The sequence below is a fragment of the Leptosomus discolor genome, chromosome 21, assembly GCF_034619465.1.
Source record: "Leptosomus discolor isolate bLepDis1 chromosome 21, bLepDis1.hap2, whole genome shotgun sequence".
Classification (NCBI taxonomy): domain Eukaryota; kingdom Metazoa; phylum Chordata; class Aves; order Leptosomiformes; family Leptosomidae; genus Leptosomus; species Leptosomus discolor.
Genome location: NC_141411.1, coordinates 962,964 through 985,367, shown reverse-complemented (window position 1 = coordinate 985,367; position 22,404 = coordinate 962,964). Strand labels below are relative to the sequence as shown.

The 22,404-nt window shown below is 48.6% G+C and overlaps 1 protein-coding gene across 1 annotated transcript; it reads left to right on the top strand.

The window, feature by feature from the left end:
* The first annotated feature begins 6,705 nt into the window (after positions 1-6,705).
* CTTNBP2NL (CTTNBP2 N-terminal like) lies at positions 6,706-21,861 on the top strand. The gene is made up of 4 exons (XM_009954342.2): positions 6,706-6,807; positions 16,931-17,161; positions 19,481-19,588; positions 20,380-21,861. Exons 1-4 carry the CDS (start codon positions 6,709-6,711, stop codon positions 21,859-21,861), a joined length of 1,920 nt encoding a protein of 639 aa, XP_009952644.1. The 5' UTR covers positions 6,706-6,708.
* Positions 21,862-22,404: the final 543 nt, after the last annotated feature.

The window sequence follows — 22,404 nt, the reverse complement described above, 5'->3', positions numbered from 1 at the left end:
GTGACGCTACTTTTTGCAGTGGATTCAGACATTTCTGCTTCAGAAACTGCTGGTTTCGTAGCACATGTCACTGTCCAACAGTGCCTGCCTTGTGCTGCAGCTCCCTGCGAACCCAGCGCCCGCCCCAGCCAGACCCCTCACAGCGGGAAAGGCCGTTAAAAACCGTTTTCAGCCCTTCAGAACTGAGCACATCTCGTAGGCAGGTCAGCGACAGAACAATTTGCCGTGTTCTCCACAGAAAGGGGTAGTTCTCGCTCCAGCTGCCACGCCGGCTTCGCAGACTGCTGGGTAAGCGAAAAAACCTGCTGCCCTCAACACTGTCGGCCGCCCAGCCGCGGCCCGCTAGGGCTGAGGCACCCGGGAGCGACATCCCCTCCAGCAACAGGCTCCAGCATATTCCTGGCTCTTTCCTCGGCTGACAGCAGGTAAATAAACCTAACCACGCCGAGCTGCCCCCAGCACCTCTGTGCGGCGCCTGCTCCTGCCCTCACAGCCTCGCCCAGCGCTTGTGAAACAGCATCAGGGGGAAGTTGTGACAGCCGGTCCCCAACGTGCCCGCCCCGACGGCCTGCCCAGGTGAGTCACGCTGCGGAACGCTCCTTCACGGGGGAAACACGAGCGGTATCAACACCCTTGGGCAAACCATCGGTCTGGAGAGGCCAAGTTCAGGCCGGGGCGTGGCGAGGAGAGCAGGCCCGGGAGGTGCTGTGAGGGGCGCAGGCCTGCCCGGGACCCCGGGAGGGGGACAGGGCTCAGAACCGCTGCGAGGGGCCCAGGCCTGCCCCGGGCCGAGGTGCTGTGAGGGGCCCGGGCCTACCCCGGGCCGAGGGCCCCCTCCAGCCCGGCACCGCCCCTCTCCCAGCGCCGGGCTCCGCGGGGGCTCCCCCTCGCTGCGCTGCCCGGACAGGCCACGCCCGCCGGGGATACACAACCACCTTCCGCCGGCGCCCGGGCTGCGGGCGAGGGAGGACGCGCGGGACGGCGCCTTGGGCGGTGGCACCGGGCACTGCCCACGGCCGAGGCGCCCTCGCCCCCGGCGGCCGCGCCCTCGCCCTGCCCGCGGCGGAAGTGACGCGCCAATCACGGCAGCCCGCTCACTCCTTCACCGCCGCTGCGAACAAAAGGGATTTTCAGACCCCGCCCCGCCCTCCTCGCCCCGGTTCCGCCGCCTGATTGGCTGCCAGTGCCGCCGCCGGCCGGCCCATGCCCTCACCCCGCCTTTCCCGCGGCGGATTGGGCCGCGGGCGCCCCCGGTGGCGGCTCTGATTGGTGGTCGCGCCGTCCCTCAGCAGGCGGGCGCGTAAGGGGCGGAGCGGCTGGATGGGGAGCGGAGCGGCGCGATAGTGGCGGCGGCGGGCGCGGGCCAGGTCGGTGATGGCGGGCGCGGGGTGCGGTGTCCGGTGCGGTGGCGGCCGGGCCCCGCTGCGTGCGGCCGGGCTCGGTCCGGCCTGGAGCCGCCCTCCGCGGGTGGGCCGCGGCAGGTGCGGGGCGGTGCGGCCGGCGGGGGCTGAGAGGGGCGGTGGCGGGGCCGAGCCCAGCCCTGCTGCGGGCGGGGGCGGCCGCGGCCGGGAGCTGGGAGGGGGCGGCACGGGGAGCCGCGGAGGCTGCGGGAGCGCGGAGGCCGGGGGGCGTTACCGGGAGCTTGGCGTCGCCGCTGCCCGCGGCCGGGCCTGGCGGGTGGGCGCTGCCGCGGGGCTCGGGGGAGCGGAACGACGGAGTCGGCTGTTGCCGCTCCGGGGCCCCCGGTCTTGCCCCGCAGCGGCCCCGGGTGCGAAGGAGAGCGGGGGGCCGCGCCACCCCTGCTGCGACCCGGTGGCTGCCCCGGGCTGCGGGCGGCGCGGCTCCGGTGCGGTGTTTCCCTTTGTTGGCCGCGGTCGCACCGGCCCGTGGCAGCTCGGGAGTCACCGACCGGACGCAGCCCGAGCCCAGCCCCTGCCTCTCCCGGGGCGGCCGGTGCAGGTGCTCCCAGGCAGCGCCTCCTCTCCCGCTGCGTGCGGGCTCCGGGAGCCCCGTGACCCGGGGCGACCCGGGGTTCGCTCCCTCCCCGGGCACGAACGTCTCCGGTGGTTGGGTTAGGCACGGTCGTGGGGCGGGAGAGGGCGAGACTGGGCTGCACGGTGCCGGTTCGTGTTCCCCCTTGGTGGGGCTGTGCCGGAGTCGGGAGGTTGGAGGAACGAGGGGATGAATTTAATTTTTTTTTCAAGGAGGTACGGTTGCCAATTGTTCGAGGACTTTGAACATGAATTTTATGTATTTGCTCCATCCAAAGTGGTACTTTCATCAATAAAGGGGTGAGGAGGGTTTTTTGGGGTGGATGTCCTTTCTCCTTTTAGCTCTAAGATATAGAGGTGGGGGGTTAAACACAGCTCATTTTACCCTAATTCTCTACACTTCTGATGCAATGCCAGCTAGCATTTGCACAATTATAAAGTATGTGTTAGCTTTTTTTATTATACAAACATATCATGTAATTATTTTAACAACTCAAACATCACGCTGTACATGTAGCACCATTTTTAAAAACTTGCCTATCAGGAGTTTTCAAACTAGCCATTGAGGTTCTCATATGAATGCGATTATGTGACTGTCCATGCAGGCTCCTGGAAAATACCAGTTCCTCTTCAGGGACAGGCAGGAAAAAAATGAAGCTGATTCAGGATTATAGACATAGAGGCATTGTTGTGTTGGCATAGCTGTAACCATGGCTTATGAGAGGAAAGGAAATACCCTCCTTGGAGGAAAAAAGGAACGACAAGCTCTGTTCCTCACGGTGGGGTTTTTTTAAAAAGTAGAAGAGTTTTGAGCCAAGCGCTTGCAGGGTATCTTGAAGCTTCCCCTTGACAAACTCCCCTGTCTGTCCCTCGGGCTGTGCTCTCTGTGGCTTGTGCCGGCTGCGTAGTGACTCAAACCTGCGCTGGAGTCGGTGGGTGAAGTTCCCTTGTGCTGGCAGCGTTGGTTAACCTGGTTCGTGCTCGTATGTGTGTGAGCCCAAGTGAAATGTAACCTCTAATGGTTTCATAATCATCGTAGCGTGATTCAGTATGCAGAGGAGATGCCACGGTCTAGAAGCTTATCTCTCTTGTTCCTGAAGTGGCACATGCCAAAGATAACTTAGCCGTGTTTGTTAGCTTGCATGGTTGTACGTACGCTTAAACTGGTCTTGACACTTCTTTTCAGTTAAAGACTGGGAAATAACTTTTTAAGAGAAGAGTTTTAGCTCTTTCAAGGGTAGGCGTGGGTCTGCTGAGGAGGCTCTTTAATGGTCCGTAGCATAGCTAAAAGGAAGTTTACCTTTAGGCAAGCAGTAAGTAATTATCTTTGTTTATGCTCTGAGCTCTTGCTTATTGTCCAAAAATGGTGGTATATCTCAGACTTGGGGAAAATATTTATACCATCAGACTAAATAATGAGGTCCTTGCGGTTTGGGATCTGTGTGATTGGACTCGCCAGCATATTTCACTGAATGTAGAGGGGTAACATGCCCTGGGTATTTCTAGATCTGGTTTCTAGTGCTGTGAAACTCTATCTTCCTCAGCTGACAAGTACCGATCTGTTTGGCAGAACGGGACTGTTTGCAAGAGGGAGAGCTGGGTAACTGAATAGGGTTGTTGGGACCTTTCATTAACAAGTGGGACAAGGGAAGGCACGAGGACATGTAGCTGGGAAGCAGTCTTGGAAAGGTCATCTCAGGAGCCTAGGACGCTGGAGGGCCGGGAAGGGATTCAGATTTGGATTAGGGGCGGAGGAGCTTGAGTATGTGCTTATTAGCTCTTTGATCCAGAGATGAGGCTTGTTCTTGTAAAATAATAATGTAAAATGAATGGAGCCTCTTCTCCATTTTTCAGCTCCCTAGTGCAGAGTGTCCCTGAAAGGGAGCGCTCGGGATTGCTATGGATTCAGCAGGCCAGGTGTCTGCTAATGCATTAAAAAGTTCCCTGTAAATCAGCACAAAATACAAGTGCCATTTAGTGGGGTTTTCAGGGCAGGGACTTTATTTCTGGCATCTGCACCCAGTCTGTCGCCTCAGCAGCACGGGATAACCTGTGCGAACGGAGCGGTTAAAGGTCTTCTGCAGCAACAGGTTGCACGTGAGGAAGCTGAGGCTGTAGCACTTGCGTATCTTTAATGTTACCTGTTGTTGTGGTTTAAATGATTGCTGTGCAAACTGGCTCCTGCTCTTTATTTCTCTAAGTATTTTTACCTGTGTATTTTAGGACAAGGCTTGTTTATGTTATTAAGCTGATTAAAGACTACAGCCATAGAGGCATGTTAAGAATAGCATGGCTTATTTCTGTAACACTGTGAAGTACGAGTCACAATGGGAGTATTTCAAATATAGAATAGAAACGATTACTGCCCAGACTAACAGCTTTAAAATACCAAACTGCAGTTGGTGGCTGTCCTCGCTTTAGGAGCCTGCCATTGTAGCTAATGGAGAGATGCAGCTGCACGTTTCCACGTTGCCTCTTTTTAAGAGAGCAGCACAGACGCAGTCACATTGAAAGTCCACGTTCAGATTCACTGTCCTGGTGTAATGGAGTTAGATGATACACTTTGCTCTAAGATCTCAAAGGAAGCTTCTCCTTTTCGGTTCTGGCTTGTAATGCCACCAAACTGATATAACGTGATGAGAATCTGGCAAAAAAAGCTGTTGCTATTTCAGTACTGATTCAGTCTTAGCACCTGTGAATTTAGCCTGAGCAAGGACTGAGATGGTTTTGAAATTAAGCCTGCATCCCCCGAGCAGGCATTCAGATGTTCCAGATTTAAGACCTGCCCAGGGAAGTGGTGCAGCTCAGGCTTAAGTACCAACATAAGCATGGTAAATGTTGAAGGCTAAACCCAGGTCCCCTCTTTTCTCACCCTGTATGGCTACTTATTTATGGCTTAGCGTTAATTTGCTGCTTCTCTTGCACTCTCTCCCTTTTTACATGCAATGAACCAGTTGTCAGTCGTGCTCCTTCCGTGCGATCCCAGCTAGCCAGGCTCCCCGCGGTGACAGAACCATCGGCAGACGTACCCAAAGCTGGGGGAGCTGCTCAGGCTCACGTCCCGGACAGCTCTCTGTAAAGGTCTGCCAGCCAATCTGGAAGTGTAGCTCTTGCTGAGCGGTGACCACCGCTGCCAGGCCCGCTGAAATGGGGTTTGAGTCAATATAGTGAGTTTCCTAAACTACACTTTTGTGTCAAGACCTGATCAGGCTTTTTTAAAATTATGACAGATACAAACAGGTTTGCCAAACGCTCCACTTGTGCATTTTCCTCGTGAACATATGTTAATGGATCTGCGATAGGGAACATAAATGCAATGCTGACGGGTCTGCGGTGTCCAGCTGAATTGGTTTCGGAACAGCTGCGATACCCCAGGCAGTCATGGTCACTTCCACTGAGGGTTCCTGGAGCAGCCCATGCCGATGGTAGGGCGAGCCAGAAAAACGTTTCTGTAAGAAATGCTGCTGCTTGATGGAATTTCATGTGAAACGCTGCGTGAAGCAAGAATGTGACGGCGCGATGAGAAACTTGGCTGCTTAGCAGAGGGGGCACAAAGTAGATTTCTGATTTCTCGTACTGCATGGAGGCTACCTGCTCCTCTCTGTAAGCAGAACTTTCTGTTCCCAGCAACTGGAAAACTGCTTTGGCACAAACAAGACAGAACTTGCATTTGTGCATAATTCTCCAAGGCACAGTTATGCAAATCACTTGTAAAGTAGCAGTGACTTCAGAAAAATCAGAGTTCAGTTGGATGTTTTAGCTGGGTAGACTTCTCTAGTAAAGGTTAAGTTAACCCTTTGTCACTTCTCAGGGGAGTTTGGTATCTTTGAGTAGCTTCTTTGTGCTGTAGCATTTCCTGGTTGATAAAAGGGGGGCAAGAGATGGATGTGACTTGGACTCAGAAAAGTATATTTGATTATTGTGCAAAGCACGAGACTATCAACGGGTGTATTTGCATCAGAGACGAGGATGTAGCCTGTGAAATGGTTTCCATTGTTAACGAAATAATGTAATGAAAAGGCTTATTACTTGGCAATGTTAAGTGTATCAGCAAAGATGCAAGGGAAAAAACCCTTTTTTCTTATGTGGGCAGTAAAATTATATTTAATAAATGATGGTGATATTGAAACGGTCTGAAAGGCTAGTAATTAAATGTGTGTTTTTTGTGGCATTGATTTTTGTAAAGTGGTTTGGGCCCGTTCCATTAGTAGTGCATAATGGCATTCCTAGGAACACATCGTAGCTCTGAAATGTTAACTTTACCGTTAGGTTTGTGTGGGTGGCCAGTTTGGACGGCATTCATCCCAGCTCTTCGGCCTCCTTTCAGTGATTTTGCAGCTGTGTGATCCAGCTGTGTAGTTTACACTAGTATGGCTTTTAAATATCCGTGGCTTTCCCTCTGCTGTTACCTTTGGCTGCTTCTTGGTCCATATTATACTGTCACGTTGGCCCCTACGTTCTGCCTACGCCATCTGGGTGTGCATATGTTCCTGACCCCTTGGGAAAAGGTGGAAAACGCATCTTCTGCACTTGGTCTTGGAAGTTAAAGAGAAAATGTTTGCCTTGTGTATTGTCCCCTTTCTCCCCAGGGCAACTTGCAGTCTGAAAAACTGGAAGCTGAAGTTAAATGGAGATGCTGTGTCATAGCCTAGAATACTGATTTGAATGTACAAAGAAATACCTAGTAAATCATGTTCCATTTTTTCAGGTTTTCAGGATGAATCTGGAAAAACTCAGCAAACCAGAACTACTGACGCTGTTTAGCATTCTTGAGGGAGAATTAGAAGCAAGAGATCTTGTCATAGAAGCCTTAAAGGTATGTTGTAAGTACTGTGATAAGAGACAAAAATGACAACAGTATTATTGTGGGTTCTGCAAAGTGCTTGCATCCAAGGTGAAGTTCAGAGGCAAAGATTTATTACTGGTTCAGAATCCCATCTTAATGTCAGCACTATTAGATAGCAAATGCTGTATATCATTCTACATCTTGGAATTCATTATTGAAAGCTGGCTGCAAGAAGCATTTCGGTGTTGAAGCAGCGTTGTGCGTGTGCTTGTGTCCTCTCCGATAAAGAACCGGGTGTTGCTGCTGCTGTGAGAGACGCCGAAGGTCTGTCAGCCTGCCTGGTTGGTTTTGTTCTCCTTGAGCAAGGAGGGCTTCTCAAAGCAGAAACTCTTCCCGCCAGGAGGGATCGCAGATTAGTCTTTTAGCGAGAATAACATCACACTAAGAAAAAAGCATCCGCGGCTTTGTGCGGTCCTGAGCCCCTGCGAGCTGGCAGTGCCGCTGAGAGCGGCGGGCCGGTGTGCTCAGCTCCTGGTTCTCTCCCTTTGCTGGCACAAGCATTGGTGTAACCTTCCAGTGAGGTGGATACCAGCTGAACCAACCCATCAAAAAAGTTCGTTTCGCCCCGTGCCGGTGCAGCTGACGTCGTGGTTGTGTGAGCAGTTGCGATGGGGCAAGGCAGGGGTGGTGCTGGAGCCAGCTCCTGCTGCAGGAGCACTGGCCCAAGCGCTGCGAGCGCACGTGGTGTTCGCCCTGTGCTGCTGCTGGGAGCTGGGGAGCTCTGGGGCCAGTTGGTGTGTTGATGGTGAGCCTAGAAAATATTTTACAAATGTGCAGCCCCTGCGTAATGCTGCTGCTTTTTGAAGGATGCCTAGTTGGCGCACGGCCTCAGTAAGGTGGAAGAAAAATAGTGGTGTAAATGATGGAAGGGGTCAATTTTTGAAGAAATGAGTTGTGACAGGGTTGAATATTGAAGGCTTTTTCAGGCTGACCTGTCACTGCTCATAATGTTTAAAATTTCAGCTGTTTCAGAAGAGGGATGGCAGCTTGCAGGCCTGCGAGCTGCAGGTTTTCCAGCAAAAGCTTCTGTAGCTTGATTGCAAATACTAACACCTTTGGGGTGGGGCAGGGGGAGATCCTCCTCCAAAACAGTTGGGATGGTTATGTGTTTATTGTTAACTTTTTGCATTTAGACAATCTTTTTGTTTTGGAGGACTATCGTTCCCCTCTCAAAACTGTCCATCGGGTGAGAGGCTTGGCTTCTCTGTCCTGGGATCAGTCTTCTAATTCTGTGTGCTCAGCATGTGTTACCCAGAGAGGCATCGCTTTAATATTGCAGTGAGGAATGCTACGGGAAGGCCAATGGGAGGGAATGCGGCAGCTCCATTTCGAAGGCTTTCTCATGTACCTTCCAATAGTATAAAGCAATTATCTTTTCTGTTCAAATTTAACCTGCAGTTCCCTCTTGCATGAGGACATTAATGTGGTTAGAATACCCTTTGACATAATTTGTCGAGTACTCACAACTGAGAGGAAATTAAATGAAGCTGTAACCTATACTTGATAATTAGGTAGCATGAAATACCACGCTAATCAAAGGTTAGTGCTATTTTCCCCTTCTTCTGTAAGGGGATACACTGGAATGTCTCATCTTAAAGTGTGGGGAAAGCTGAAGGAGGTAGGAAAGGGCAGGAAAAGCTTTGAACCGAGTTGGTCCTGGCTGCCCGCAGCCCTGCTCCTGAGCACGACCTCACGGGACAATGAAACCCCTCGCCTGCAGCAAATGGTGAGATGCTCTGGGTCTCCAGTTGGGCTCCTCCTCGGGTCCCAAAGCTGCGTTCAGCCACGCCGTGGCTCAAGGCCGGCTTCCTGCTGGCAGGAGGCTGTGTTGCCCTTTCGATATGTGGAAGGAAAAAAGTCACGGAACTACTTAATCTGGTGGCTGGGCAGAGTTTCAGAAGCAGAAAACTCCCAGCTTTGCTTTGTCCATTTATTTGGAATAAACAGTTGGAGAAATTCTGGCCTTACTGTGCTTTTCTCTTTTGTTTGCTGATAGTAACTGCAGTAACTGCTTTGCAGTGCTTCAGCGGCTGAAACGGTTTTATTGTGCGTTGAAAACCTACCTTGCTCATGTGTTTGCTCGTGGTTCGGTACATATAAAAGCGCTGCCCTGAAGAAAAAGCCTTCTAAGACTGAACTAAAGATTGAAACTTTGCCTTGCATGCACTGGAGAAATTGAGCTGTAACTTTTGCTGAGGGTGGTCGAAACAGCCAGGGCTGGTGGCGGCGTTGGTCGTTCCATGCTTAGAGGAATCGTCCAGCTCAGGGGCTGGCCCTGTTCCTTGAGCGTGATCAACAGTGTATTCTGCCTCTGCAGCCAGATTTCTCTGGAGCCGTGGTGGTTTTTTATGTTGGAAGGAGGTGGAGTGGAACTGGGCTTTGTTGGAGGATTGCATGATCTTAAACAGTGGCGGTGCTTTTCTTCAGCAGCTCCATTGGACAAGTGGTTAAAAATCAGGTTTATCTGTCTATTTGCTTCCCATATAGTAAAGAAAAATGCATTTCCCATCATGGGCTAATTTGACTTCTAATTCAGATTTAAATGCTTCTGAACTCTCTGGATGTTTGAAGCGGATCCTTTGGTACGTTACAGGAAAGAACAAGCACTTGCAGAGAAAGTACCTTGATTTGTAAACTTGTAATGTGATTATAGTTCAGTCTACAATAACGGATATTCCTGCATGCTCAGAGAAAAACATTTAGCATCTGGCATTTAGCAGAGAGAATCCATGTGTGCAGATGACAAAGCCTAAAATAGTTTTCTTCTCCCTCATGATATCAGGCCACTTGTTGGCTGGCGCTGGCCCTGTTCCTCGCTGTGCCAAAATCGAGCTTCTGAGCCTGCCTTTCCAGAGACCACTTGCTTGGTTTGCTCCTTCACCTTCCTTCCTTCACCTCCCCTCCCAAAATCTTCACCCCTTCTTCCCGGCTGTGGTCTCCCTGGGTATCCCTTTGCCCCCTGCCTGCAGGCAGCCTCCCTCCCCTGCACGCTGGGCTGGAAGGTTTCCCTCCCGAGCTCTGGCCGATCCGTATGACGCAGAGCCGTTGTTAGGTCACCTGTGACTGCGGCCTCTGGCGTATCACGGCTTGCCCTGCCTGACTTCTGTCCTTCACTGGTTTATTCTGCAGTTCACTTTATTTCTCATGTGTTGTTTTTAATTGCGTGGTGGGTGTTTGTGGTGGGGACTGTCACCTCTCCCTGTGTGTCTGCAGTGGACCCGGTCTTGACTTGCCACCTCCATTTCAGATTGCAGTGTTACTTCGATCCAGACACAAGATACTAGTATAAAGGATGAAGTGAACAAATTTACTGTATTCAAAATATTCTTTTCCAGTGCTTCAGTTTGCTTCCTCTATTTTAAAACCTCTTTGGAAAAAAAAAAAGCACTTTTTTTGCCTGAAAGTAGCTTCCTGGCCACTACATAAATCTCAATGTTCTCCTCTGAACAGACCGTAAGTCTCACTTATTGTGCTCCTTTTCCTGTAGTTATAATCACATTTAATTCATCCAAAAAACCAGATGCTGTCAGAGAGTTACATAATACTAAGGGCTAGATCCTCACTCCTTACTGCCGCGTAGAGAGGATTGTGTGTGTGAACCACAGGTCCGTCTCTGAAACAGCGCACCGTGACTGGAAACAGTTGGATGTTTAGATGGGTCTCTCTTGCTATGTTAGAGCACTTTGTTCCCTGCCCCCTCTGCTTTAAATGAGGATTTTCCATACATTAGAAATGAAGTTCTGTTTACTTTTAGAAAACGGGAAACAGCTTTCTGGCTTACTCTTTTACATTAATATGGCCTTGGGCAATTTACACTGGAATAGAAACTGTCTATTTTGTGTTAATGACTGGCAGCTGGTGTTCATTGCTTTGCTTCTGAATTCAGTGATTCACTCTATAAAGCAGTATTAATGCATTGCAAAATTAAGTGTTCATTTGTCAGTGGATTTAGAATTAAGTTTACAGTTTCAAAAGCTAAGTCTACCTCTTGTTTAAATAAAAAAAAAAAGCTCAGTAATATAAAACCTTACTGCAGATGCTAGTAAATCTTTCACAGATGGGGCAAAATGGGCTTTTGCATCACTTAGAAAGCAGCTTAGATCTAGCAGTGTTCCCATGGGTGCTGTCCTGCTGGAATGCAGGCTTTCCTTACAGCTTTTCCTGCAAGTTTGGGGAATTTTTTATTTATTTCTTGCTTGAAGTGGCACTGCTTGCCAGCCTGTTTGGAAAGACCGAGTCTCTTCACCTTCTCGGTACCCAGGTAGGTGTTGAACAAGGAGCAGAGGGGTGTGGGAACAGCTTCCAGGCTGGAATGGCTCCAGCTCTGGATTTCAGCCGTCGGGTGAGGTCAGGCTCCCTGTGCTAACGTGACCGAAGTGCAGCGCGTGAGCACCTACAGTCCCCGCGCCGTCGTCGCGAGTGTGCTGGGCACTGCTGGGCTCCTGCTGGCGTTTGTACTGCCTGCGCCGCGGGCCAGGAGTTCCCAGGGAAAGAACTTGCACTTTTGTGCTGCTTGACGCTTCCTAAGAAAATTTCTTGACATTTTTCAAAGCTGGTAACAGGTCTTACGTGGGCAAATCTGAGTAGCTGTCGTTAGTCTGGTTTGTTCGCTTGACGTAATGACGGCAATTAAGACAGATGCAGTATTTGAGCCATTTCATTTCTGCTGTGTGCCTCCCTGCTAGGCATTGCTTCGGAGCTGGAGCTAAAGCAAGACTCAGAATCCCACTCCAGCATTTTGACATTTATTTTTGTGCAGAGCAAGTGGTCCCCACCCCCATTTCCCTTCTCCCTGTCAGCAATTGCTGTGACCTCAGCTTGTCTTTATTCCCAATATCTGTCTCTGGGGAGAGAAGCTAATAAGGAAGTTCAGGGCAGTAAGAAGCTATTTAAAGATTATACCACTCTGCAACATAAAGGAGGAACTTCTGTGCGCATTATTACTGGGGAACTGCATACGCAGTAGCTACAGTTAATTACCAGTGTGTTTGTGTTGTGCCGAGGGTTCAAACCTAAACTCGAAAATTACAGGCCGGAGTAACGCTGTACTTTGTGTCCAAAAAAATACTTGAAACAAGTCTTGGAAATTCCCTGTTTCATGTTCCAGTAAAACAAGTTGTAAAGATTCTTGAAGGCGGAGAGAAGATGCTGTCACATAAACAAGGTTTCAGTAAAAGGAAATCTTTTCTAAAAAAAAAAAAATAAAAAATAAAAAATTACACAAATAGACCAAACAGTCTAGAAATCCCAAGAGGAAACAGTAGCTTTTCCCTGACAAAGCGAAGCCTTTGCTTTGCCTGCCTGCACAGGAAACATCTCTTCAGTGTTGTCAGATATTGCTTCTGCTCCATAAAATCAGAATTGTCCCTTTTCAAAGGACCAGCAGTGGTCAATTACCCGAACTGGAGCTAAAAGCCAGCCAGTTTAAAGGGGTACCCCCTCTGCATATGCCGAATTCTTCTGATCGTCAGGAGTTTGATTTTTGAGAGTAGCTAACGTGAGTAGCTGCTTCCTTTTTTTTAAGAGCAGCCCAAGCTTAAATGTTATCTTTTTTCCTGTTGGGGGAGGGCAATTTAATAGTCTTTGGAACTGTGGAATAGTCCATTTGGTTGCTTTTGGAGTTGGAATGTTTTGATAGGAAATTCGTAAGTCTGCGTATTTGAGGTGGTACAGGTGGAGGAACTAAATCAGAAGATCTTCTGATTGCAGAAGATTACATCTTCTTTCAAAGCGCAGTTGATGTTGTTGGAAGTATGTATGTCCTCTGGTTTTCCAGATTAAATTTGCTACTCCAAAGTTAACACTGCTTTTTGTAACCTCACTTCCTTATTACTGAAGCTTGGTTTCCTGTGGACTTTAGGTGTTGTAAAAGGTTGAATCTGGGATCTGAGATCTAAGTTGATTTTTCCACTTTGAGCTCACTAATAGAATATTTCTTTCTTATCATCAAGTTGCTTCTGTTTTGGAAGTTGAACAAAAGCTGTTTAAGACTGTATTCCAGTTCAGACAGGACAAAAGTAAAACTATTGGAGATGTTTTTGTGACCTCCAGCAACGGTAGAAGTTGAGCTGAAGAGCTGCCTCAGTGAGGAGCGTAAGCCGTAGGAGAAGTCACTTGTGTGTGACAGTTCAATACCTGTATAAAATAACCTGTGTAGGTTATGGCACTGTGACTTGATTTTAGAAGAGCTGTCCCAAGGATTTTGGTGACTGAGGTGCTGCTCAGTGGGACCCGTAGCACAGAGGTGTCACGGGCAGCAGACTGAGAAATCTGTATTTGCATTTCCAAGCACATGGTGGCCCGTACGCCAAAACACCGGGTTCGTTTCTGTAAACTAGATGTGGCCGGTGTACGAGGACCTGCTTGGGACTTTTCCAAGTCTAGACACCTTTAATTAAATGTTTGTGCTCTGCTGGCTACTAAAGAAGAATAGCTGGACTTCAGAGAGCTGTTGATGTTGTGATAGTCTCATCTGTTTGTCATGCTAGTTCAGGAAAATACTTAATTGCTCCAAGTAGAAAGGAAGAACTTCTTGTTCTTTCCCAGGCAGGAAACAAACCACCCCACTAAATTCAACAGAGCTCAGAGCCCGATGTTGTGAGGAGCAGAGGAAGAGCACGGCTCTTGTCACACCTTCAGCATTGCAAAACATCGGAGGTTATGGGTAGTGGGTGGGACCTTGGTCCCCGTTCTTGAAGCTTTTATTAGAAAGACCTTGCCCAGAAGTAAACTTTGCAGACGTCCATCCGTCTGCTTACACCGTTACAGCACTGGTGCCCTGCTGAAGGGTTTCTCCAGGGTCTGTGTGTGGCTGTCGAGTGACCGGCACTGGGGTGGGGTGGGTTTAAGGGAAGAGCAGCTCATCTGTCAAAGCAGTCAGGCTGGATGAATGTCCCAATCTGTATTTACAGGCTTTTTAATGCTTGAGTCACTTACGAGCTCCTTACACGCTTGTAGGGAGGTTTGGTTGAGTCATTTTTATAAATTCTTCAGAATAACTGAAGATTTCCTGCCCCTCAAAAAAAAAAAAGGCTGTAGTTTTTCCTGTGATTCATTAGACCAGGGGTGGCTCATTATCCAGGGCCACCCTCCCATTTCCAGGGCTGATCTCTTCCTTCCTCTTCTTTTTTTTTTTTTTTTTATGTAAAGTTAGAACAGTATCTTAAGTTCTGATCAGAGGTATCCACTGTTCCTGGTGGGTATTACTGATAAAGAGGGGGGGGGCGTTTGTGAGTGTGAGCTGTTCCTCTGTGTGTGTTTACTGCAGGGGTTAAAATACAGCTCCACACCAGTGTCATAGGACGAGTGTCCCTAATTGGGTTTGGTCATGGAGCAGACATGGAAGGAAAAGTATTTCCTTTTGGGGTTTTTATGCCTGTTGTCAAAGTAATGCATACACTTCTCCCTCTGAGAGCAGAGATTTGACTCTTATTAATTTTTTTCATGCTAATCACATGATTGCATCTTGGAACATAGGCGGGACCAGCGAATCTCATCAGCTATTTGAATAAAGGAAAGTTTTATGGTTTATCTCAGTCCTCTGACCCATGCAGCTCAGTTAGAGCAGTTTGCTTTTCTGCGCCAGCGTGTCTGTACCAAGCAGTGCGTGGAGGGGTGTCTGGAGCATCGCTGGTGCTTCAGGGAGGAGTTTGCGTTTTCGATACCGTTGACTGGGCCGTCAGAAAAGAGCCGTTCCAATAAATACTGGCTTCTGAGTTGTCCTTTCGCTTGAGTCAGACTCAGTCTTTCCTGTCTAAAAGACGTCCTCAGGAGACCCGTAAGAAGTGGGGAACCGTTTGCCATCCGCAGTCAGCCGTTCGGGGTAGCTGGCAGGGTTTTGGCCGAGGCGTGCAGCGAGGCTGGCAGGGTTCCGCTCTGCATTCGGAGCAGGTCGCTCCTTTTCCACCCCGCGACAGCCGAGAGCCATTTCACAGCGTCAGCGGAGCCGGGGCTTTGTGCCAAGAGCCCTTCGCCGCTCCGAAGCGCTGCCGTGTCTGACGGGGGGGCAGCTTCCCCGGTGCTCACGGGGTGCCTGGGGTGAGCAGCGCGGCCGCAGGACGCCGGAGCACGCCTGGCCGTGTGCGGGCAGCGGTTTTTGGAGCAAAAGCTCGTCGTGTGTGTGCTCTGACAGGGGCTTCCCTCCGTAGGTGACACAGCGCTTCGCTAGTTAAAGGTGCTGAGGTGTGCTTTACGCTAGGCTGCGTTAAAGGTGGTAGCGCCCTGGGGAAGAAGAATGTGGTGGTGGTTAAAGGTCCCGAGGCTCTTGCACTGCAGAGGAAGGTGGGGTGGGTGGCTGGGGCAGAGGAAAGCCCACGTCTGTCTCTATGGCCTCGCTAAGAACGTGCCTGTGCAGAGCGGTCCGTAATCGCTTCCATGCTCTAGGAAAGCAAAGGTATGAGTTACCTTGTAAGGGCTGGTTACCATGACTATAGTGAATCAAGAAGAATCAAATTTAAACCTCAGATTTGGAAGGTGTTATTTCTTGGCAGGGTGCATCAGCTCTGCCGTGCACGGGATTGTGCTGTCGGTGATAGGCGCTGGAATGAGACACCGTCACGGGTTTCCACAACTGCATCGCATTTAGCCTGTAACTGTTTCAGTTGAAATCAATGATTAAATTTCTTGGAGCTGAGATAATCAGCTCTGAGGGCTCTTCTGAGTCTAGGTCTGGTTTTTCCTCTTATTTCATGGATATCTGTTTTCATATGGTTTCTTATCATGGCAGTAAACATGTAGATAATATTTCAATATCTGTGTGTTTATTAAGTTTTGTTTTGTTTTTGTTTTTTAGTAGTTATTCAGTAGGATAAGGCTGTTGGTATCCTAACAAACAGATTGCCAGCTGGAATGGCTGATGTTGTAAATGTAAAGCCTAGTACATGTGAGTTTCCTTAATTCTTACATGTCACCAAAAGAAACCTAATCATCCTTATCTTGCTGCTTCAGAAACTAAACTGTGTTTAGTCTGGATGAGAACATTGAGGTTTTTATTAACAACTTACGGATTTATAGGCTATTGCGAGAATAAAACTCTCATGAAATTCTTTGATGGTGACATAGTCAAGGAAACCACCCAACTGCTCTCCCACTGATACAACAGTAAATGATTAAATCTTCTGTTGAGCAAGAATTGATATTTACCTTCTATCCTTTTGCACCGTTGTGGAATGTAAGTCATGGACGTAGACAGCAGGTAGCTGTGGTACGAGGATGTTAGTGGACTGAATGTGTTGTGGAGATGCTGTGTTTTTCAGTAAGGCTTTCCTTTCTGGTTCGTTTGGGGCTGCAGGGTTGAAAGACACTGTTCAACTGGAGGGACAGTGAGAAATCAAGCAAGCACATGCCTCATATAACCTCCCACCTGCTTATTTCGGGCTGCCTGTGAACAGTCTGTATTCACTTCTGTTCCAGCTGTGGAAACACAAGTGGGTTTTGCGAATTTTTTTCAAGACTCGCTTGTCTAACCTGGAGAGCGGGTGGCTGTAGGAGCAGTTGTGGAGCAAGGGGACAGCCAGCTGGATTTTATTGTCTGTATTAATGGGACCGTCCACTTTCGCCCATTTTAAATGTATTCATGAGCGGTTTTATGAGCTTGGAGCTTAGCTGGAACCTTAAACATGAACAGTTCAAAACTCCCTTCTGATGGTAGAAGGATTATTGTCCTCAGCATACATCTAACTTACTTAATCAGAGTCTGCCATTAGAGGAAGAGTGTATGAAAAACACAGTGCCTGTCCCCTTGTTGTGGGCCTGATCAGAAATGGCAAGGTCCAGACAGGCTTTGGAGGCCACCTGGGTGGCATGGACTGCCCTGCTGTGCGGCAGGTAGGTCCCTTGGCCAGCTTGTCTTACGAACGAGAGTCTCTTTCTTGTCTGTTGTCTGTTGACCAAGGACCCCAACATGACACGCTCGTGTGTTTTCCTATCTGAATACTCTTACAGCAGATAACAGGACATGAATCAGACTGTGTTAATATCTTTACTTCCAAGTGGAAAACTGGGGAAGAGGAATACTAACTGCAAATTACTTTCTGCTTTAGCTACTTTTGTATTTTAAGTATATTGAAATGCAAATTTGTTTTTTGTATTGCAGGCCCAGCATAGAGACACGTTCATTGAAGAACGCTATGGGAAGTACAACATCAGTGATCCATTAATGGCTTTGCAGAGAGATTTTGAGACGCTGAAAGAGGGAAATCATGGTGAAAAGCAACCAGTATGCTCCAATCCCTTATCTATTTTGAAAGTGGTGATGAAACACTGCAAGAATATGCAGGAAAGAATGTTATCCCAACTAGCTGCTGCAGAAAGCAGACACAGAAAGGTGGGTTTTGCTTCAAATAAGATGTGCAGAAGTTAATAGTTGCACTTTGATAATATGTTAACTTCAACAAAAACACTTGAATGCCTTGAGTTTTGGTGACAGGAAGGACTTTGCACCTTTGTTTAAACTTCTCACTCAATACGGTGCAGCTGGTAAGCTTATTAATTTCATTCCCAAATCTGAAATATATGCAAGATGTTTTTGTTAGGACACACAAAAAAGGAACTAGCTTATTCACAGCTGGGAGGTATAGTGCTTATCAGAATGTTAGAAAGGATTTCTGGAAGATTGAATTCTCAGCAGACGTGTCACTGTTCTGCTTGTGACTTGTTCTTAGTGATTATCAAAGAGCCGGTACCAGGTACGTACGGGAGTGCACCTCCTCGTGCTTTCGAAGAAAGTATGGTGTGACCAAAACTATTTTTCGTGCTATTTGGCCTCTTTAATAAAGCACCTGTTATTCTTCACATGTAGCTTTAACATATGCTGACACCAATGAAGTGCTTGGTCCACGTGTCGGACAGTAATTCTGCAGAGGTTTGCTCCTCTGGCAAGCAGTAGCTTACTGGGGGAGCATGAAGCTGCACGCAGGTCTGAAAGCAGGAGTCTACTGAACTCTGCTTCTTGGAGTCTTGCTACAACATAGTCTCTTTATGCGACTAGTTAGCTTTTAAAAAAAACACCATGTTTACATGTTTGTTTTGTCCTGCTGTAAATTTAAACAAGTCAAAACGATTAAAGTGTTTGTCCCTGCTGTGTAGTCAGGACAGAGAATCGTTGCTCAAGAGTACATCACTGAAATCTGTGACTGGGAGGAGCTCCCTGGAGCATCCCTGCAGTCACCTGCATTGCAGCACTGTATGTTAACCTCTTCACATGCTCCTTTCCCATCTTAAAAATAGCTGGGATTTTTGCTTCTGCTTGAGCCAGTGGCAGACTGTGAGGTGGTGCTGTTACACTGCTGTCTAGAAGCTCTTTTGCCATGTCAGATCTCGGCGTACGTTTGACTAGTGCCTGGGCCAATGCCATCCTGTGTTTTTTCAGGTTTGTCACTCTTGCTTTGATTAAAACTTACTAAATCATGTGCAAAGACCTCAAGTGCAAGCAGTTGCGTTCTGTTTCTAATCAAAAGGTTCAAAGTTGAGACCTCTGTTTCGTTGCTCATCAGCATGCGGGTTAAAGTTTATTTTCCATAATCTGTTCTGATGAGCATAAGGCAGAGCAAGTTCCTTTCAGTCTGTGAATAACCTGAAGCATTTCTGTTGCAGAAGCCTTACTATGACACAAGCAACCAGCCAGCTTGATGCTTAACATCCCAGACACCGTGCTTGGGGTGGGCAGCTGGAGGTGTCTTTAGCTTTTGGGTTGTCCTCTGAGTCACTGGAAGTAACAGCAGGGCTGTGTGTCTCACTTGTCAGCCAAGTATCTAGCTAAATCATGCTATTGCCATCAGATGTTTTTTCCCCTTGTCCTCTGTCCTTCCTGTCTCCTCTTGTGTCCTTAAAGATATTTAAGCATTGTTTGGAAGCTTAAATTTCAGGAAGACTGAGGAGCTGCTAAATTCATGATGAGCACGTGTTGGGAGAGCCTAGAGTTTTGGTGATGGGATACGGCAGGCTCTCTTGGGAAGTTTGTATTCCGGCTTTTTTGTTGAGTTAATAGAATTTCAATTATTCATGTAATTCAGTGTTAAAGCTGAAGGAGCTCCTTCACTAGGTCCTTATGGCAAGCAGTTTCATTTCAAGAGCTCATCTTGTTCTTAAGTGGAAGAAATTAGTGTTCTTTAAAATAAACTTTGCACTGCAGTCCTGAGGGAGAAGCCTGTGTGCGAATTACTGCTGAAACGGTAGCGAGGATCGTCGTCTTGTCATGGTTGGCGCCCCGTGGCTCCTGGACGTGCAGCTCTGGGGCAGCCCCTCCGCTCCTGCTGGGGTTTGTATTCGTGGCCCTGCCGGGAAGCTCCGCTGAGGGCACCGTACAACCAAGGATGAATAACGTGAACTTCTCAAGGCTGTTCTGCAGTCTGGAGGACAAGCATGCAATTTAGCTATTTAATAACAAAATGAAGGTACATCCAGTGCGAGGTTTCCCTGACTTCTTTTGCAAACTGACTCGACTATGCCCCGTCATAACGTAGTACTGTAACCTGTCCAAAAGCTCCTTGTATGGGGTTTGGGGCTGAATTCGGGTGTCTGAGGCTGCAGGGGTTGCTCTCCTGTGTCTGGCTTTGGACCGTGTGCGAAGGCGCTGATCTCTCCCTGTGCCACGCCGGCTTGTAAGTGTGCCAGGGCACCGCAGTGACGGGTGTGTTTTTGGCAGGTGATACTGGACCTGGAGGAGGAGAGGCAGCGGCACGCCCAGGACACGGCGGAGGGGGATGATGTCACCTACATGCTGGAGAAGGAGCGGGAGCGGCTCACCCAGCAGGTGATCACCCAACCCGCGGGAACCCGGGCTCCTGGGTGGGGAGCTCGGTAGTGATGCCTAATTGCACCTTGTGTTGAAAGAGCGGCAGGGACCTCCCTCCGCTGGAAGGTGTTCCCGGCTTTTCTCATTTCGATGTGAAAAAGAACGTTAGTTTTTCAGGGTGTTTTGGTCGCTGAGCGGTGCTAAAAGCTATCAATAGGCAATCAAATGCTTTGAAATGTTACTTCAGCCTGAAATCTGGAAAGTTCCCAACAACAGGGCTGCACGTACAAATGACAGGGCTCTCTGGTACTCAAAACTCAGAATAAGTCACGAAAAATCTCCTGCGGGGGTTATTCAGAGATGATAATAAATATTTAGGCTACTGTTTTCTGTTACTCCAGCACTGTAGACTTCATTAAACATACATAACACATCAGCATTTTAAAGTCTAAATGCCTTTAAAAGGCAAACCGACAAAGTAGTAAATGAGGTGGAAGGAAGCTTTGCTCCAGATCACTTGTTCAATCAGTGCGTGGCCGACTGGGTGTCTATCTCATGAAAGGCAATTGAATTTTATACGTGATAAAACTACTGGTAAGTAATAATTCTTAATTCATGTAACCCGAGTCATACGAGACCGCCTTGCAGATAGAGGTTCTTGCCCCAGGTTTCTTAGCCATTGCCATCTTTCACCGTGTAATTTCTCCAAGATGCACAGTAACCCCGTTCCCTTTTGGGGCATTGTACTTCATTTACTTTCAGAAGGCTTTGTGGTTCCCTTACAGTCTTCTTTTTGTCTTATATTGTAGCTGGAGTTTGAAAAATCCCAAGTGAAAAAGTTTGAAAAAGAACAGAAGAAGCTGTCAAGCCAGTTGGAGGAGGAAAGGGCACGCCACAAGCAACTGTCTTCCATGCTTGTGGTGGAGTGCAAGAAAGCCACTGCCAAAGCAGCTGAAGAGGGGCAGAAGACAGCAGAATTGAGCTTGAAATTGGAAAAAGAGAAGAGTAAGGTGAGTAAACTGGAAGAGGAGCTGGCGTCCAAGAGGAAGCGGGGTTTGCAGATGGAAGCACAAGTAGAAAAGCAGCTCTCGGAGTTTGACATTGAAAGAGAACAGCTGAAAGCCAAGCTGAACAGAGAAGAAAACCGTACAAAAGCACTCAAAGAAGAGGTGGAATGTCTGAAGAAAGCCCTGAAAGAGCTGGAGGCTTCTTGCCAGGAGCACAGTCCTACCGAGCCTTCGCAGCCGAGCCCCGCGGTGGTGTCCAGAGGTGTCGCAACCGACAGTCACGCCGTGAAGTCGGTGTCTTGCCAGACGGAGTGTCTGCAGGCAGACCGCGCGGGTGCTGCCAGCGCCAGCAGAGCCGCACACACCACGTTCCCCAGCCCCACTGCACCTACTCACTCCTATGCAAAATCCAACGGTCATTGTGACTCCGACGTGCAGGCGGGCGGAGAGCTGCTGCCGACAAGCGCAGCAGAGAACCAGGTTCAGAAGGAGAAATGCGCTGGTGCGGCCTCAGAAAATGCGGTTGAGAACGGAAGCTCTCCTGTGAGAACAGAGTCACCGGTGCACCTGATGTCCCAGCTCCCTTCTAGTGGGGTGTCCCTGTCTCCCAGCAGCACAGCGGCCTCCTCTCTGACACCTTCTCCCTGCTCCTCGCCGGTTCTGACTAAACGCTTAGTGGGAGCTTCAGCGAGCAGCCCTGGTTACCAGTCGTCCTACCAGGTGGGGATCAACCAGCGCTTCCATGCAGCTCGGCACAAGTTTCAGTCTCAAGCTGAACAGGACCATCAGTCAAGCGGGCTGCAGAGCCCGCCGTCACGGGATTTGTCTCCTACTCTAGCAGACAACTCTGCCGCCAAGCAGTTGGCCCGCAATACAGTCACTCAGGTCCTTTCCAGATTTACCAGCCAGCAGGGACCCATTAAGCCCGTCTCCCCTAACAGCTCGCCTTTTGGCACGGACTATCGGAATCTGGCAAATGCTGCGAGCCCCAAAAGCGAATCTGGTCACTCTCCAAGCCCTGGCAAGGTTTCCAGTCCACTAAGCCCATTGTCTCCTGGAATTAAGTCACCAACTATTCCTAGAGCAGAAAGAGGGAACCCTCCACCCATTCCTCCAAAGAAACCCGGCCTCGCTCAGTCGCCTGCTGCTCCTGCCCCACTAACCAAAACCTCTTCCCAGGCATCCCCTCTGGGTGCCCCCATGGACGTGGGGAGTAGCTGCTCTAACAACGCTGTAGTGTCCAATGGCAAAGACCTTGAGATACTCCTGCCAACTAGCAGCTAGTCTCCAGAAAATGTGAATGTGACATTCCATGGCTTGGCATCCTAGAGCTGAGACACTGTTTTTCCACTCCATGTTATTTATTTCCATAGTAGCAGGTTCTGTCTGTATAAAGCATTTAGTATATTTTTTTTTCTTTTTTAATAGGTAGGAAAATATTTTTGTTTATGAAGAAACCTTAACTACAGCTATACAGTAGCCTCAATGTCTCATGGCAACAGTCAGATCATTAGAGATAACAAGAACCATAATCACGTGGTGGGACCTAACTATCAAACTCTAATGGAACTGAAACGCTACTTTTAAATGATGCAGAAATAACTTTTGCAGACTTTGTACTCCAGATGAACATTTTATAAAAAGTGCCTGAACTAAGCCTGCAATATGAATGTGATTCTCTGAAAAAGGTGAGGACGGGGACCATCTAGCTTCAGAAACAAATTCTTCTGTGAGTCCTGAATGTTGAAACCAACACTGGTTTTAATTCTTCCCATTTGCTAAAGTAAGTTAGCAAATGTGCTGCAGATTCTGTAAGGTGACCACCAG